General features: G+C 38.7%; 1 protein-coding gene across 11 annotated transcripts in view; it reads left to right on the top strand.

Moving 5' to 3' along the window:
- Positions 1-20,270, top strand: part of LOC106884152 (protein-cysteine N-palmitoyltransferase HHAT) — a 287,547-nt gene that overhangs the window by 186,780 nt on the left and 80,497 nt on the right. For all 11 annotated transcript variants that reach the window (XM_089365410.1, XM_089365412.1, XM_089365413.1 and 8 more), the window contains one exon: positions 3,506-3,828. In XM_089365410.1, the coding sequence (XP_089221536.1) occupies positions 3,506-3,828 (323 nt within the window). The remainder of the gene's footprint in view (positions 1-3,505; positions 3,829-20,270) is intronic.

Raw genomic sequence — 20,270 nt, forward strand, 5'->3', positions numbered from 1 at the left:
ATTATCATACACTCACAACGTATGAGAAAACTCTGTGTGTGTGTGTGTGTGTGTGTAGAAGGTAGAACAGTAACACATGTTGATATGCATAAGGAAAATAAGACAAGGTAGAAAATGCTAAAATAATTTTATCATGAAGAACATTTTCGTACCGTTTCTGTCTTTTTAGATTTTTTCAACGAAGAGTAAAATAAGAAAAAGAATTAAATTGGAGAAAAAAAAAATTAAGTGAAATATTTACCTATTTAAAAACTATGGAAATATCTACAAAACAATTCACTTTTTTCTTCAATTTAATTGTTTTTCTTATTTTACTCTAAAGTTGAAAAAGGTACTAAAATGCACTTACTGATAAAATTATTTTAGCATTTTCTACCTTGTCTTATTTTGTTTATATATATATATATATATATATACACACACACATGTGCACACGCACATGTGCACACACACACGTGCACACACACATGTGCACACACACACACACACACACACACACACACACACACATATACTGTTTTATTCTTTTACTTGTTTCAGTCTTTTGACTGTGGCCATGCTGGAGCACCACCTTTAGTCGAACAAATTGACCCCAGGACTTATTCCTTGTAAGCCTAGTACTTAGTCTATCAGCCTCTTTTGCTGAACTTGACAACCAACGTCGGTTGTCAAGCAATGGAGGGGGGACAAACACAGACACATAGACACACACACATGCATGCATGCACGCACGCGCGCACACACACACACAATGGGCTTCTTCCAGTTTTCCATCTACCAAATCCACTCTCAAGGCTTTGGTTGACTTGAGGCTATAGCAGAAGACACTTGCCAAAGGTGCCACACAGTGGACTGAACCTGGAATCATGTCGTTGGGAAGCAAGCTTCTTACCGCATCATCATAATTATTTAGCATCTGCTTTCCATGCTGGCATGGATTGGACACTTTGAAATGGAGCTGGCCAGTGGGGAGCAGTCCAGTTCCAATTGTCTGTTGTGGGTGCGTTTATGCAGCACTGACACAGATGCTTTTTATGTGGCACCAGCATGAGTGTTTACACGCAGCAATGGCACAGGTGTTTTTTATGTGGCACCGGCACCTGAAAGGACAAGCCTGTATGCATGGAAGACAACAGTTTTACTTAGCTTCACAAGTCTTTTCAAGTATAACAAATTACCACATCATTTCCTCAGTGAGGCCCAGCTTCTGTAGATCCGTTCACACCACTTTCCTGGGTCTGCCTCTTCCACAGGTTCCCTCCACAATTAGAGCTTGGCACTTCTTTATACAGCTGTCCTCATCCATACACATCTCATGACCAAACCAGCACAGTCTTCTCTCTTGCACACAACATCTGATGCCTCTTATATCCAGTTTTCCCCTTAAATCACTTACACTTTGTCATATATGTATATATATACACTGACATTATCCATCCAGTGGGGAATGCTGGCTTCATTTCTTTCAAGCCTTCAAAAGTCCTCTGTAATCAAAGCCCATGTTTCACTGCCATGTAACATAGATGTATGTGCACAGGCATCATACAATGTCTTTCAATCTGATGGAGAGGCCCTTAGTTACCAACAAAGGTAGAAGCTCTCTGAACTTTGCCCAGCCTTGTTCTTATCCTAGCAACTATGCTTTCAGAACACACACGCATGCACACACGCACACATCATCTTCTTTGTTTAACGTCCACCTTCTATGCTGGCATGGGTTGGACAATTTGACAGGAGCTGGCCAGGCAGGGGTCTGCTCCAGACTTTTGTGTCTGTTTTGGCAGGATTTTTACAGCTGGTTGCCCTTCCTAACACCAACCACTCAGCAGAGTGGACTGAGTGCTTTTTAAGTGGCACCTGCACTGACAGGGTCACCAAGTAACCTACAAGAGAAAAATTGGAGGGGACATTGGAGGAGGGGATCTTGAGTCAGATGATGAAAGGTTATAGTGAGACAGAGGGGCAGAAACGAGTGTCTTGTTGTAGAAGAAGTACAAGGTTACCCAGCTGGAGAGAGGGAGAGAGGGAGAGAGGGAGAGAGGGAGAGAGGGAGAGAGGGAGAGAGGGAGAGAGAGAGAGAGAGAGAGAGAGTAAGGGAGAAAGAGAGAGTGAGAGAGAGAGTTGCAACAGAGAGAGATAAAAAGAAAGAGTGATGAAGAATGGGGACAGAAACAGGTGTGTTGCTGTAAAGGAGATATATGGTTAACCAGCCAGAGGGAGAGAGAAAGAGAAAGAGAGAGAGCAGGAGAGAGATGGTAGAAAAGTGCATACTGACATGAGATGGGGATCAGAATATAAATGGGATGGTCGAGTAAAAGGAGGCAGATAGATGGTGGCAAGTGCCAGCATGTACCCTCAAGGTATGGAGGTCATAATATAAGTGGCAGAGTATTGACAAAGAAACATAAGTTATGATAATTATGCAAATTTTCATAAAAAATAAAAAAAATGCTTTTCACCATCCTCTCTGTCATTGCCTGCATATACCTTAGACAGTTTGGAAGTTGACTGATATTTTTTCAGCTTAATCAGAGGAGAATGGGGTGCATTCATTATTCTGTATTAAATGAGAGTAAATATAATTTTAAAATAAATTCTATGACTACTGATCTGGTCTTAGTAAAATTCATTGAGATTTTCTTGCAACAATAAACCCATTTCATTAAGTCTTGCTAAGTATTTTGATATCTCCCAAATCTAAATCTACACACATTATCTAAGAGTGCTTAAAAAGTATCCCAAGTAGTTATTTTCTGATAAGTGTATTAATAGAAATTACTCAGGTAACAGGTTCCATGTGAATGATATTCATTGCTCCTTATCAAATAAACATAGCATTTAGCTCTAGGAGTAGTTTCACTCATAATGAGTATTCTCTTGATCATAATACACCCTTTCCAGGAAAAATAGGACGATCTTTGATGTAAAAATTCATTAACATGCTAACTGCCACATGTACCAAACTTCATACAACCACCACATGTACCACATGTGGTACATTTTCATAATTTGAGAAAATATCTTATTCTGTATTCTGACATGGTTTTGAGGATACTTAAATAAAATGAATGCCAAATCACCACCATCGTTTAACGTCCGCTTTCCATGCTAGCATGGGTTGGACGATTTGACTGAGGACTGGTGAACCAGATGGCTACACCAGGCTCCAATCTGATCTGGCAGAGTTTCTACAACTGGATGCCCTTCCTAACGCCAACCACTCCGAGAGTGTAGTGGATGCTTTTACATGCCACTGGCATGAAGGCTAGTCAGGCCAAATATCAAAGTTTAATTATGAAATATTGTAAAAATGCAAAGAAGTTACATTTCCTTGTAATTAAACAGTATGCAGAGTGACTACATGAAATATGTGGCGTCACCGATAAGTTCCAGTGACAGGCTGTGGTGGTTAAAATGATAAACTTTATTGTTTAAAATGCAATCATTTATATATATTTTGATATCACAAATTTATTTTTCGGTACTTTGTTTTTATTTTTTGTAGATTTCCAAACCTCAGCAAATGTGGTCTAAGCAAAGGCTAAAAAATCATGTTATTGATTTCTTAAGAATTGGTGGCTGGGCACTTTGCTTCCATATTATTCTCCACTATTTCTACTATAATTCTTTGTCATATAATTTGGCCATCGTGGAATCGCTTTCTCAGTGGACACTTGTTGGAATTGGATATTGCCAAGGGCAGTTTTTTATGGTAAAATATCTAATTATATGGGGTATTGCATCTAGCATTGCAAAATTGGATCAGTTTGAACCACCGAAAGGACCAAAATGTATATCATATGTGTATCTATACTCGGAAATGTGGAGGTAAGTTTATTTTCTTTGTCTAAGTGTGTGTGTGTGTATATATATATATATATATATATATATATATATATATATATACATAATAATATTAGGAATAAAAATCCAAAATTACAGGTAGAAACTCAATTAAAATCAATTTATTAAAAATTAAAATTAAATTAAGTTTCATAGTATAAAATATACATATATAGTTTTAGGGAAAAGAACCAAGGTTCATGAACTCATCGATGAAAATCCACTGTCACATATAGAAAAATTAATAATTAAAAGCACAATAAATGAGTATAATATAATACAAAGTAAATACCATAAGATATATATATATATATATCATCATCATCATCATCATCATTGTCAGCATCATTTTGACACTCTAATGCCTACTTTTTCATGCTTACATGAATCAGATGGAATTTTATTGAGGCAGATTTTCTACACCTGGGTGCTCTTCCTGTCACCAACCCTCACTTGTTTCCAAGCAAGGTAATATTTCCCCAATAGCTAGACATAGTCTCACAGAATATTTGAAACAAACGACACTGCTTATATGACAGTGACACTCATTTACAGCTATCATATGATGTCAAGACAAGGAAACAAACACACACACACACTAAAACACACACAAACATTCAAACACACACACGCTCAAACACACACACACTCACACCCACATACATACATGCACACATACACACACACACACACATATTTATTTATATAAGGGCATTACTATACAATAATGCTTCACGCTATGAGATACATCTATGTGTGTATGTGTGCAAGATCATCATTGTTTAACATCTGTATCACACATACACACACACACACAAAATAGGCTTCTCCCAGTTTCCATCTCCCAAATCCATACCAGTGCATTCGTCTCCCTTGCACACCACATGTGATGCCTCTTATGCCTAACTTTTCTCTCAAGATGCTTACACTCTGTCGAATATGCATACTGACCTTGCACATTCAGCAAAGCATATTGACTTTATTTCTTTCAACTTTACACATGTCCTCAGCTGTCATAGTCCATGTTTCACTTCCATGCAGCATAGCTGTTCACACAAAGGCATCATACAGTCTGCCTTTCACTCTGAGAGAGAGAAGCCCTTTGTTGCCAGTAGAGGTAGGAGCTCTCTGAACTTGGCCCATCCTATTCTGATTCCAACAGCTAGATTCTCAGAGCATCCACCTCCACTACTAACTTGGTCATCTAGATAACAGAAACTATCTTCTACCTGTAGCTTGCCCCCACCCATGGCAGTTGATGGAGTCTATTTTTTGCACATTTTCAGCATTTATTTATTATACCTGTACACCTTCCACATATAAAAACTATTTTCCCAGTTAACCTTCCTCCAATATTGCTGCACTTTTTATGTGTCCAAATCTTACTCTGGTTGCATCTTACAGAGCAACTTTTCTACAGACTGAGCAGGGCTATGTACCTGAAGGGATTTGTGATTTGTTTGCCTTCCTACTTACTAAAACTTTGGTTTTTGCTAGGTTAACTCTAAGGCACTTTGATTCTAGACCTTGCTTCCATACCTGGAACTTCTTCTCTAGTTCTGGTAGTGATTTAGCTATAAGAACAAGGTCATCAGTGTAGAGAAGCCCCCAAGGGTAGCCTGTCTTAAATTCCTGTTATTTCCTAGAGGACTATGATGAACAAGGAGATGCTTAGGACCTATCCTTGGTGAACCCCCTCTTGAACCCTGAATTCTTTGCTGTACTCTTTACCAATCCTTTACCTTACTGGTAGCGTCTCTGTACACGGCTGGTACAGCTCTCACCAGCCATGTGTCTATCCCTAGTTTCCACATTTTCCACCAAGTCTACAAAAGCTAAGTATAGAGGTTTATCTTTGGCTATGTATTTTTCCTGCAGCTGTCTTACCGAAATATAGCATCAGCAATGTTTCTCCCTTGTACAAAACCAAACTGCATCTCATCTAGACTAATTCTTTCCATAATTAGCTGGGCTATGACTTTCTCTGAAACTCTCATCAATTTGATACCTCTGTAATTATTTCTATCCAAAGCATCACCTTTATCTTTGTAGGACTTGACTATGGTGCTGCTACACCATGAAAATCAACAATCTCAAGAATAGACATATTTAAAATGTTTACAATTTTTCTTATAAGGGATCTTGCACTTTAATAAAAGAAGTTACATCTTGGTGTCTAAGCTGTCTTCATATTCAAGAATATTACCAAAAGTTAATGGGAAATAAATTTAAAAGCAAAATGATACTGGTCATGTTGAAAATTAGCGATCTCAAGAATTACTCTCTTAAAAATATACTAAATTATATTTATTTTCCTCAAAGTCCAATTACATTATACAGAGATAACTTACGTTATGGAAATAAAATCGCACAAGCTTCAGACAGAGTTACCTACCTTTAATTAACTCGTCGCAAGCAAGAAGCGTGCACGTGGTAGCTCTACGTGCTTGAAACAGTAGCCAATTTACGTCCCCGTCTAACAAAAAAGGCAGGTTACATTAAGTAATGCTCTTCCATTTAGTTTTAAAATATACTGGATGGTCACTGCTGGAACCCTTTGTTCATAGGTCTGTTCGAACAGGGATGGCTTCGAGTTAAGCAATAATAGCAACATAATTACCATTTTTTTTAACGAGTATAAGGAACTCTTTTTATTTGTCAAAAATCAAGTTAAAAAAATATGGGAGTTTCTTGTACATGGATAGTATTTTAGTGCCTTATAAAACATTTTTCCCAAATTTTAAAGGGGTTAGAATACGGTAAGTTATGCATAGTAATGACATTGCTGTAGAAGAAATTTACGAAATCTTCCTTGTTTGAACTGGGAATTTCTATTTGAAGGAAGACTCTCTGAACGATTAAAGGTAGATAAAGAGGATGTTAATTAATTTCTTTGCACACAAATTTCTCTATGGTAAGCAAATAGCTAATAACTATATTCTTCAATTAGTAAGAGTTTAGTATAATACCAATTTGATATTTACTTTTTTGTTTATTTTTAGCTAATAGATTAATGAAATTTGTTTTAGCTAATAGACTAATGAAATTTGTTCATCATTTCCTCATGGATTGAGTAGCCTTAATAATTTTTCTATTGTAATGGGTTTGTAAAATGTAAGTTTACAAAATCCGGATGTTGTTAAGACTCTTACATTCTGAAGAAACAGGAACTTTTCTTATACCTCAGTAATGAATGATGAAAGTGCTTTTTAGCGAGGAGGCATAATTTGTTTCAAGATTTATTATATTTAGTAGCGGTCCAATATGAGGGTCCATCTAGATACTTTTATTAAGATATTCTGGCCAGTAAAGGCATTGGGAAATTTAGGATCAAACTGTTTCATTTGCTATCTAGCTATTCCCCCCTCCCCCGTGTTTGATCGTTTACACTTATTAGGGACAAAACTTACTCAGTGTTAACCAGTTATAATCTCAAATTCTAATTGATGCTTTCTTTTCACCCAACGATAGCACAACGACTCATTTTTCTGCTTCAGTTCAGGATTCTTCAGTAAAACGCTAGTAATCTCCCTTGAATGTTATGTCAGACATTGGGACACTTTTTATTATAACTGTAGCTGCAGATTTAGCAAAATATTTTGATGTCCAGCAAGGATATCATCCTCAGTTATGAAAAGTGATACTTTTTTTTTCTTATAAATATGGATTTTTATTGTTTAATGTGAATCAAACCATTGGGTGAAAGCTTATATTTGTATCAACAGTAATGTTGTTGCTTCAAGAATATACTTTGTCATAGTCTCTACTGATTAGATTTGTTACGAAGATTAAGTTGATTTGGTATTTTGCAATTTTATACAAAATCTTAGGCTGAATTGATATCATTGTCTGGTTAATATTTTTTTTTTAACTTGTAGGTAAGCGTTTTTTACATTTTGCTTGATTTTGTTTTGCAAAACACCAATCTTAGTCCAATATCTAAAATTATGAAAATAAGTTAGATACTAAGTAATTAGGTGAACATTTGAATTCACTTAAATGATAACAGCTTTTATACTATTTACATTTCCTTTCTGCTGCCATGAATATCTGCATTAAATACAGTAACAGCATCATCAGCATCATAATCATCGTTGCGACCATGGTTGAACATTCCTGACAAAGCTTCTCCACAATCCAAAATCCGGCATGTGCTCCGTTCTGAGGTTTGTATTGACTTAGAGTTGATTAAGAAATGTTCTTCCTGTGCCACAATAGTAGCTTGTGTATAGTTTAGTTACAGGTCATCTGAAATAACTTTGTTAATGTCTCATCCTATATTTGTGATAATTTTCTTCTTTATGAGCATTTAGAAAGTAAATTTAATAGTGTGCTTCCAGTAATGTATGAATGTATGTTTTACATGAATGTAAAAACAAATATCAGAAGGCAATATTCCTTCATTAATAATAATAATAATTTATTCTTTGATCACACATGTGGTAGTAGAAAGCACATCACGAGGTAATTAAACGTTCAAGTCAAACAGGGTGTAGTGTGAGACATAAATTAATTTCTCCATATCATCTGAGGTATTTAGATTCAGTACTTGAGAGCTGCAAGATGTAACTGGTGCAAAATATTCGATGAATTGCATAGTTTAGTTGTGAAGCAAGGTAGCAATCCCATAGCAGTAAAAATGAGGTTTACTAACCCCGAGATTCCGAGTTCAATTCCAGGCAGTGACCTGAATAATAATAATAATAATAATAATAATAATGATAATAATAATAATAATAATAATAATAATAATAACATCGAAAAATACCTTAGGAATGAGAACCTATGTTCGAAATTTCCCCAAGACACCTGATGAAGGCTGGAGGGTATATCAGCCGAAACGTTGTGTTAACAACAAAGAAGATGAGGACAAATATCCGTCAATTGTAAATAATGTCAATAATATAAATAGTGATCTGGCAATGTTTCTACAGCTGGATGCCCTTCCTAACGCCAACCACTCTGAGAGTGTAGTGGATGCTTTTTATGTGCCACTGGCATGAGGGCCAGTCAGGTGGTACTGGCATCGACTATGCTTGAATGGTGCTATTTACGTGCCACTGGCATGGGATCCAGTCAGTTGGCACTGGCAGCGACCATGCTCGAATGGTGCTTTTTACATGCCACTGGCATGGGTGCCAATCACGCAGTACTGTCATTGGCCACAACAATGACTTCACTTGACTCAACAGGTCTTCAGAAGGGCAGTTTATTGCCCAATGATTGAAGGGTACTCTTAAATGGGCCGGTTGTGCTGCACTGTCATTGGCCACAGTTATAGTCTCACTTGACTTGCTGGGTCTTCTCAAGCACAGCATTTGTCCAAAGATCTTGGTCACTTGTCATCACCTCTGTGAGGCCCATCATATCTCCAAAGGTCTTGGTCACTAATCATTGCCTCAGTATGGCCCAATTTTCAAAGGTCGTGCTTCACCACCTCATCTCAGATCTTCCTGGGTCTACCTCTTCCACAGGTTTCCTCTACTGTTAGGGTGTGACACTTTTTCACACAGCTGTCCTCATCCATACGTAACACATGACCATCCCTGTGCAGTTGTCTCTCTTGCCCACAACTTCTGATGCTTCTTATGTCCAACTTTTCTCTCAGGACACTTACACTCTATTGTGTATACACACTGACATTACACATCCAGCGGATCATACTAGCTTCATTCCTTGCAAGTTTACGCATGTCCTCAGCAGTCATGGCCCATATTTCACTGCCGTGTTCGCACACATGTATCATGCAGTCTATGTTTTACTCTGAGTGAGAGGCCTTTTGTTACCAGCAGAGGTAGGAACTCTGAACTTTGCCCAGACTATTCTTATTCATTCTCTTCATTTAGCAACCTTTCATAGTGGCGTCTCCAAATCTCTCTCTTTGCAGCCTCATTAAATGCAAGTGAGCTGTCATCTATGTGGACACATTTCTTTCCTATGACATCATGATTCTCACTGCCTTGCAGCACGAAACACTATATATATAGGACCTCATGGAGGTGATGACAAGTGACTCAGAGCTTTGGCGATATGCTGTGCATGAGGAGACTCATCAAGCCAAGTGAAATCATAGTTTTGGCCATGCTGGTGCCATGTAAATGGCACCTGTGCATAGTTGTGGTGGTTGCTTCTGGTGCCATGTAAATGGCACCCTTGAATCATAGTTGTGGTCATTGCTGATGCCATGTATATGACACCTGTGAACTGTGGTCAATGCCAGTGCTATGTAAATGGCATTAGTGCATCGTAGTCATGATCATTGATGGTGCCATGTAAATTGACACCCAGGAATCATGATCACTTTAAAACCTCTTATCTAACTTTAATTTTAAATATAACTTATATATATATATATATATATATATATATATCTACTTTTTTTTATATATTTATATATACTTTTCCCTTGTTCTCTCTCCATTTCCCTCCTTCTCTATCTGTCCCTACTTTGTTCTCTTATTCCAGTCCCTCAAATGAGTCTATTAATGTGTCACCACGAATGCATACTCTGTAATAGCTTTCGCCATTCACCCTCCCGGTTGTAACCTGGTTGGTTTCTATTTTTGTGAACATTTTTTAGAGTTAATTTTTACTCTTTATTCACCTGAAGAAAACTGGTTTTTTTGCATGATGTAATAATGCTTTTGTTCATTCATAAAGAACATGTCTGAAACACCTGCAGCAGACCTCAACCCACCTCTGTTAATGTTTATATATATATATTTAAATATATATATATATAAATATATATATATATAATGTGTGTGTATCATCATCATCATCATCGTTTAACGTTCGCTTTCCATGCTAGCATGGGTTGGACGATTTGACTGAGGACTGGTGAAACCAGATGGCTACATCAGACTCCAATCTGATCTGGCAGAGTTTCTACTGCTGGATGCCCTTCCTAACACCAACCACTCCAAGAGTGTAGTGGGTGCTTTTACGTGCCACCAGTACGAGGGCCAGTCACACGGTACTGGCAATGGCCATGCTCAAATGTTTTTTACGTGCTACCTGCACAGGAGTCAGTCCAATGTTTTGTTCACATGCCACCGGCACAAGTGCCAGTAAGGCGAAGCTGGAAACGATCGCGCTCAAATGGTGCTTTTTACGTGCTACCGCAAAGGAAGTGAGAGCGCTGCTCTGGCAGTGACCCCGCTCGGATGGTGCTGTTAGCGGTCTACTGGCATGGATGCCAGTCATCAAATTTGGTTCAGTTTCGATCTCACTTGCCCCAACAAGTCTTCACAAGCTGAGTTTAGTGTCCAATGAAGGAAGGTTGGTATGGGGGCCAGTCAACGAATTTGGTTCAATTTCGATTTCGATTTCACTTGCCTCAACAAGTTTTCACAAGCAGGGTTTTGTGTCCAAAGAAGGAAAGGTACACATAAGTAGGCTGGCTACACCCCTGGTAAAGGCCATAGATTTAGGTCTCACTTGGCTTGCCGGGTCTTCTCAAGCACAGTGTATTTCCAAAGGTCTCGGTCAGAAGTCATCGCCTCGGTGAGGCCTAATGTTCGAAGGTCATGCTTCACCACCTCATCCCAGGTCTTCCTGAGTCTACCTCTTCCACGGGTTCCCTCAACTGCTAGGGTGTGGCACTTTTTCACACAGCTATCCTCATCCATTCTCGCTACATGACCATACCAGCGCAATCGTCTCTCTTGCACACCACAACTGATGCTTCTTATGTTCAGCTTTTCTCTCAAGGTACTTACACTCTGTCTAGTATGCACACTGACATTACACATCCATCGGAGCATACTGGCTTCTTTCCTTGCGAGCTTACGCATGTCCTCAGCAGTCATGGCCCATGTTTCACTGCCATGAAGCATGGCTGTTCGTACACATGCGTCATACAGTGTGCCTTTTACTCTGAGCCAGAGGCCCTTTGTCACCAGCAGAGCTAAGAGCTCTCTGAACTTTGCCCAGGTTATTCTTATTCTAGCAGCTACACTTTCAGCGCACCCTCCCCCGCTACTGACTTGGTCACCTAGGTAACGGAAGCTGTCAACTAAGTCTGGTTTTTCTCCCTGGAATGTGGCAGAAGTTGTTCTCTGCACATTTCCAGTGTTTATTGCTCCTGAGCATCTGTCACATACAAAAACTATCTTCCTAGTTAGCCTTCCTTTGATATTGCTGCACCTCTTATGTGTCCATAGCTTACATTGGGTACATCTTATAGAGTTTCTACCTACACCTTTTCTACAGATCAGGCAGAGCCATCTACCTGAAAGAGTTTGTGGTTTGTCTACCTTTCTACTTATTAAGACTTTGGTTGTAACTAGGTTGACTCTAAGGCCCTTCGATTCTAGTCCCTGCTTCCACATCTGAAACTTCTCCTCTAGTTCTGATAGTGACTCAGCAATTAGGGAAAGGTCACCAGCATAGAGGAGCTCCCAGGGGCATCCTGTCTTGAATTCCTCTGTTCTAGCTGGCAGGACTATAATGAATAAGAGGCGGCTGAGGACAGATCCTTGGGGAACCCCTACTTCTACTCGGAATTCTTCATTGTAATCGTTGCCAACCCTCACCTTACTGACAACGTCCCTGTACAGAGCTTGTACAGCTCTTACCAGCCACTCGTCTATCCCCAGTTTCCACATTGACCACCAGATAAGGGATCAGGGGACCCTGTCAAAGGCTTTCAAGTCAACAAAAGCCAAGTACAAAGGTTTATCTTTGGTTAGGTATTTCTCCTGCAGTTGCCTTATCAGAAGTATAGCATCAGTGGTGCTTCTGCTTTGCGCAAAACCAAACTGCATCTCATCTAGGTTAACTATCTCCCTAATTAGTTGGGCTATGACCCTCTCTGTGACCTTCATCACCTGATCCAGCAGTTTGATACCCCTGTAGTTATTTCTGTCTAAGGCATCACCTTTACCTTTGTAGCAGTTGACTATGGTGCTGCTACACCAGTCATTGGGTATGACTCCTTCATGAACTACCTGATTTACAATACAGGTGACTACACCATAATCTACACCACTAGATATTTTAAGCATTTCAGCAGTGATTCCTGATGGGCCAGAAGCTTTCCTTGTCTTCACATCCTTAATTGCTTTATCTACCAGGGTATTGTTGATTTGGGTAACTGGTCCCTGAATTAGGTCAACCTTTGGCAGACTCTCTTCCTCCTATTCATTCTCCACATTCAGCAGTCTTTCATAATGGCTTCTCCAAGCCTCTTTCTTTGCAGAATCATTAAACGCAAGGGCACCATCATCCATGCAGACACATTTCTCTCCTATGACATCATGGTTTTCTCTCACACACTGTCTTGCAATCCGAAATACTTCAGTTCTTTGGTCCTCATGTTGCTGAACATTGGCAAACGTCTTCTTTTCTGCTACTCCCTTGGCTATATATATACCTGTTTCCTAACTTCCCTTTTGGCTATCTGATACAGTCCCCTGCTATCCCCACTCTTCCAGGCCTGTTTTGTTGCTCTAATGGCCCTGTCTACAGTATTCTACCACCATGTTACCCTAGATCTGGAAGGGACTTTGCACCAGCCACAGATTTGGTCTGTGGCACTCAGCAAGCTGTCTCGCAGGAATTCCCAGCTGCCTTCTATGTCACAGGACTGTAGCTCCTCCTCCCTATCATCAAATTTCTCAATGAGAATGTCCCTAAATCTCTGACTATGTGAAGGGTTCTTAAGCTTCCAAATCCTTCTTTTCTAGATTAGTCTGCTTCTTGGCATCCTTCTGGCTTTGAGTCGACAGTCACTAATAACTAGTCTATGTTGTGGGGTGCATTCTTCACCAGAGAGGGTCTTTGTATTTATAAGCAACCATGAATCCCGCTGTCTGGTGAGAATGAAATTGATCTGGCAAGCAGAGTCATCTGACTGATAGGTTCTCAGGTGGTTAGTTGGCTTCCTGAAGTTGGCATTGCAGATCAGTAGGTTATTTGCATCACAGAACTCCAGGAACCTAGTTCCCTCTTCATTTCTGGTACCAACTTCATGGCCCCCAATGTACACTATGGAAGATACTATGTTGCTGTCTGACATGCCCATTAAAATCTCCAGCCACAAAGAAGAGATCATTGTCACTCGTCTTTGAAGTAGCCTATAGAAGAATATCATAAAAGTGATCCTTCTGTTCATCTGGCAGGCCCACTTGTGGGGTGTAGGTGGAGATAGTTGTAGCTATACCATTCTGCATGACTAACCTGAGTATAAGTACTTTATCGCACACCCTCACTACCCCTACAATTTTATCCACTCATTTATACGCAAGAAGTATGCCCACATCCCCTATTCCATCACTATTACCTTCTCAAAAGAGTTTATACCTATGTGCTTTGCCTGTGAGGACACTGGCTGAAGCTCCTTTCCATCTTACCTCTTGTACGCAACATACATCAACACATCTCTATTGAAGCATCTCTACAATCTTGCTAGACCTACCTTTCAATATGTCTACATTTAGAGTGCCAACTCTGAAAACTGGGAAAGAGATATGGGAAGTAACACAGGAAGGAGAGATGTTATTCAGTACCTGAAAAGAAGGTTCCTGTGATTGTTTGGTAACAGACGTCATAACAGTTGTTCCTGCATTTAACCTACTGTCATTCAAACATGTTAGAATTGTTGAAGTTGTTGCCTCTACTGAGGGTGGGGTGACTAAGGAAGCATTGCATATGAAAGTGTTTGGGGCGTAGTAAATATAAGTGTTATGAGCATTGTGGGTGTAAGCATTAATGATGCTGCAGATATAAAAATGAAAAAAAAATTAAAGAAAAGGAGAGAGAGGGAGAGAGAGAGAGAGAGAGAGAGAGAGAGAGAGAGAGAGAGAGAGAGAGAGGGTAAGTGGGCTGCTATCTGGTTTCATTAGTCTCTAGAGGGTGGGGAGAGAAAGGAGAGGGCGGCAAGATTACTAATGTAAGAGGAGGGAGGGGATGGTAACTGGGTGTCCTGTAAGAGAAAGAGATTTCCGGTATTGGTGGTGGGGGTGGGAAAGGGTAGGTGCAACCATGGACATGAAAAATTCGTTTTAAAGGGTAGAGTAAGCAAGAAAGAAATTTTTAGAGAAAAGTACGAAATATTTATATACATGTAGCCAAGAAACAAGGTTAGTCATTGTAGGGGCAGAACAAACAAGGAAGAATTATTTTGGAGAATAAATGAGCTTGAATGAATGAGGTGATTAAAGGCAATTATATATATATATATATATATATATATATATATATATATATATATATATATATGTATATATATATATGTATATATGTATATATATATATATATATATATATATATATGTATATATATATATGTATATATGTATATATATATATGTATATATATATATATATGTATATATATATATATATATATATATATATATATATATATATATATATATATATATATATATATATATGTATATATATATATATGTATATATATATATATGTATATATATATATATATATATATGTATATATATATATATGTATATATATGTATATATATATATATATATATATATATATATATATATATATATATATATATGTATATATATATATATATGTATATATATATATATGTATATATATATATATATATATATATATATATGTATATATATATATATATATATATATGTATATATATATATATATATGTATATATATATATATATATATATATATATATGTATATATATATAGTGTAGTATATTGCCACTTAAGTGTGGCTGACCCCTAGGGGTGGATGTTACTGTTGCTTTTAGCCCCAGGAGGACATCTCCTCCAGCTGGCTTATCGACACACGACTGTGTCCTGTTTGCCAAGGGTAGTTATCCCTCTCACCAACATCTGCAGCACGAACGGATCCGGATATATATATATATATGTATATATATATATATATATATATATGTATATATATATATATATATATATATATATATATATATATATATATGTATATATATATATATATATATATATATATATATATATATATATATGTATGTATATATATATATATGTATGTATATATATATATATATATATATGTATATATATATATATATATATATATATATATATATATGTATATATATATAGATATATATATATGTATATATATATATATATATATGTATCATCATCATCATCGTTTAACGTCCGCTTTCCATGCTAGCATGGGTTGGACGATTTGACTGAGGACTGGTGAAACCAGATGGCAACACCAGGCTCCAGTCTAATTTGGCAGAGTTTCTACAGCTGGATGCCCTTCCTAACGCCAACCACTCAGAGAGTGTAGTGGGTGCTTTTACGTGTCACCCGCACGAAAACGGCCACGCTCGAAATGGTGTCTTTTATGTGCCACCCGCACAAGCCAGTCCAGGGGCACTGGCAACGATCTCGCTCGAAAATGCTACGGGAGCCAGTCAGGCGGTACTGGCAACGGCCACGCTCAAAATGGTGCATCTCATGTGCCACCCGCACAAGAACCAGTCCAGGGGCACTGGCAACGATCTTACTTGGCTTGCCGGGTCTTCTCACGCACAGCACATTTCCAAAGGTCTTGGTCAGTAGTCATCGCCTCGGTGAGGCCCAATGTACGAAGGTCTTGCCTCACCACCTCAGCCCAGGTCTTCCTGGGCCTACCTCTTCCACGGGTTCCCTCAACTGTTAGGGTGTGACACTTTTTCACGCAGCTATCCTCATCCATTCTCACCACATGTCCATACCAGCGCAATCGTCTCTCTTGCACGCCACAACTGATGCTTCTAATGTTCAGCTTTTCTCTCAAGATACTTACACTCTGACGGGTATTCACATTGACATTACACATACTGGCTTCATTCCTTGCGAGCTTACGTATGTCCTCAGCAGTTACAGCCCATGTTTCACTGCCATGTAGCATGGTTGTTCGTACGCATGCGTCATACAGTCTGCCTTTTACTCTGAGTGAGAGTCCCTTTGTCGCCAGCAGGGGTAAGAGCTCTCTAAACTTTGCCCAGGCTATTCTTATTCTAGCAGCTACACTTTCAGCGCACCCACCCCCACTACTAACTTGGTCGCCCAGATAGCGGAAGCTATCGACTACCTCTAGTTTTTCACCCTGGAATGAGATAGAAGTTGTTTCCTGTTTGTTTGCAGTCTTTATTGCACCTGAACATCTGCCACAAACAAAAACTAACTTGCTAGTTAACCTGCCTTTGATGTTGCTGCACCTCTTATGTGTCCATAGCTTGCACCGGGTACATCTTATAGAGTTACTACCTACTCCTTTTCTACATACTGAGCAGGGCCATCTACCTGAAGGGGTTTGTGTTTTATCTACCTTCCTACTTATTAGGATTTTGGTTTTAGCTAGGTTGACTCTAAGGCCCTTCAATTCTAGACCTTGCTTCCACACCTGAAACTTCTCCTCTAGTTCTGATAGTGACTCCGCAATTAGGGCAAGGTCATCAGCATAGAGGAGCTCCCAGGGGCATCCTGTCTTGAACTCCTCTGTGATTGCCTGGAGGACTATGGTAAATAATAGGGGGCTGAGGACGGAACCTTGGTGGACCCCTAGATAGATATAAAGCCATCTAAGAATCCATAAGTCAGGAAAAAATGCACTCGTATCTGTCAGTAGAGTGTGTATATTAATTGAAGTGTACAGTTTCATATATCCATTGTGACCTTATCATAGCACAGGGTGGCAGCACCAAAAGATAGGTTAGAGATTCTTATGCTGACACCTTTTACAAAGTCTTGAAAACAAAGTCTTGAAAATGGCTGGATGATAGGAACCTGTGTTAATATGATAGCTTCTCATTTGACCTCCTAAATGGTATATAGGCACCAGACTCCAAGTCCAGAGCATATCAAAGAAATCCACCGTTTTCTTGTCCAATGGAATTCATGGTGCTGGTGTGGTCCTTTCTAAGCGTATCTAGCATGTGACCATTTGCCCCTCTTTATATTGCCAGTGCTTCATCCTTATAGAGGCCAATGCTTGTGGAAGGGAACTTCTTTCTGAGCAAATCAAGGATGAAGAAACCAGCAAGGTCACATACGTCAGCACTGTCAAAAGTGCCCGGTTCCTATGTCAAAGGAGCCTTCTAGGTCAGTTCGTTTGGCCAAGGCTCACCCCTTACGGAAGAGTAGGGTTCTTCTGACATGCACGTCACTAACTTCAGTGTAAGACCTAGTGAAATCCAATCCCTTAAAAAGGAACTCCCTTGACATAGATGGGTAAAAGTCCACTATATCGAATTGGGTAAACCTAGCTCTACCCTCTTCTGCTATTGGTTTTAAACCATGTTATGACCTCGCTGGTGTTACACCACAGGGCAAGGTCAAGAACACTTCTAATGTCATTATTGATCTTCCCTGTGAAGAGCTCATTTGATAGAGTTGAGATATTCTCTGTTGAATGTCCTAGGTTGTATAATTCCACTGTAACAGATCTATGATACCCATGGTGGGTTTTTGATGACTATGTAGAGCACACCTCTAGGAATAACAGCTATATGGCACAAGATGTGGATGACTTATTGCAATCACAGCAACCACAAACCAGATGTGTCTATTCACCTCCAACAATAGAGAGCAGTTGCTATATTTCATTCCACAACTGCCACCTCTGGAGATTGCTGGATTACATAATTGAACTGTAGTGGATATATAATACTGTACACTTTGATTAATATATATGTGTGTATGTGTGTGTGCGTGCATGTGTGCGTGCGTGTGTGCATGCATGTGTGCGTGCGTGTGTGCGTGCATGCATCCGTCTTTATGTGTTTGTCATCATTGCTTCACAACCGGTATTGGTGTGTTTACATCCTTGCAACTTAGTGACTTGACAAACCCCCCCCCCCAAAAAAAAACCCCACAAGAATAAATATCAGACTGAAAAAAGTGCTGGAGTTGATTCATTTGAGTAAAAATTCTTCAAGGTGATGCTCCAGCATGGCTGCAGTCTATTGACTGAAACAAGCAAAAGATAAAACATATAACCCATACTAGAAACAAATGTTAAGGTCGATGATGTTATTGTTATAGAGCCCTGGGAATCCATATGACCCTTGGGACTCCAGATGATCCTTGGGGGTCAATAGAAGATTTTGTTGCTAAAATTTAAGTGCAATAAATTGGTATTATTTCTACAATACATAAAATATTTTAGCAATTTTTTAATAATAATAATAATTAACCCTTTAGCATTTGAATTGGCTATATCTGGCCAAAATATTCTGCTTCACGTTCAAACTGACCAGATCTAGCCCCTGACACTTACCTTATGATGTCATTCTAAAAATAAACAATCACATTATTGAAATCTCAGAGCTGTGAGATAATGAATGATTAACTGAAGACAATGTGAATAAATAAGCATTACTCTCACTTGGGTGTAGTGCTAAAGGGTTAATCATAAAAATATAATAGGATTTTTTTAAACATCAAACAACTGGAAGGGTTCATCTGAGTAAAACAGAAATCAAAGGGTTCCATAGGGAACAAAATGGTTGAGAAACACTAATATAGAAGATATTTTGATATTGATCTCCATGACATTTTCGTTTTACTTTTCTTTCAGTTATTTGTCTTCCTCTAATTGTTCGTTAATATTTTAGTGTTTTCTAATTGTGATTTCCTTTCTTTCTTTGTCAATTTTGATGAAAGGCATAAATTTTCTTTTCTTTTGTTGCTTCTTTTTTTAACACCTGTATAAGTGTTACCAGATTCTGATTTTCAAAGTGTCAAGTCCACCTATTTTTTTCCTCTTGGTAGAACTTATTTTCCCCTCTCCCCTGGAAAGCCCAATATTACAGTGACGTACATCACTTCTTGGCCAATGTGATGAATCGACCATTTTGCTATTCCTCTCCTCTTTGAGAAAAGTCTCTATGTTTCACTTATTTTACTCTTCTTTATAATCCTCCCTACTCTTCCCCCTCCTTGTTGCCATCATCATCATCATCATCATCATTGTCATCATCATTGTTTTCCTACCCACTTTTTATTCTAGGCTGGCAATAATTGGACAAGACTTGGCTACTGACCCTTGTATCAAGTGAAGCGTTTTATTCCATGTTGATCCTCTTAGCTGCTAGACTTTTGTCTGATATCTCTGCTATGTCATGCACTTAATCTGTTTGAGTACCTGTTCCTTAACCGATTTGCCATTCCTGTTGAGCCAGCCATCATGATTCAACAAGATGGATTCCAAACTGCCAAATCTATCACCAACCAACCAACCAACCTTCAAGTCTCATTGAACATATTGAGAACTATTTTCAGAAAAGTCTGGTGACAGGAACTGTCTTCGTTGACCTGTCTGTCATATATGACACTGAATGTGTTTATATGTATATATAGGCTTTACACATTTGGGTATATGAACATGTATGTGTGTGTGTGTGTGTGTGTGTGTGTGTGTGTGTGTTTTTCTTTTA

The sequence above is a fragment of the Octopus bimaculoides genome, chromosome Z (assembly GCF_046866305.1).
Source record: "Octopus bimaculoides isolate indiv1 chromosome Z, ASM4686630v1, whole genome shotgun sequence".
NCBI lineage: Eukaryota > Metazoa > Mollusca > Cephalopoda > Octopoda > Octopodidae > Octopus > Octopus bimaculoides.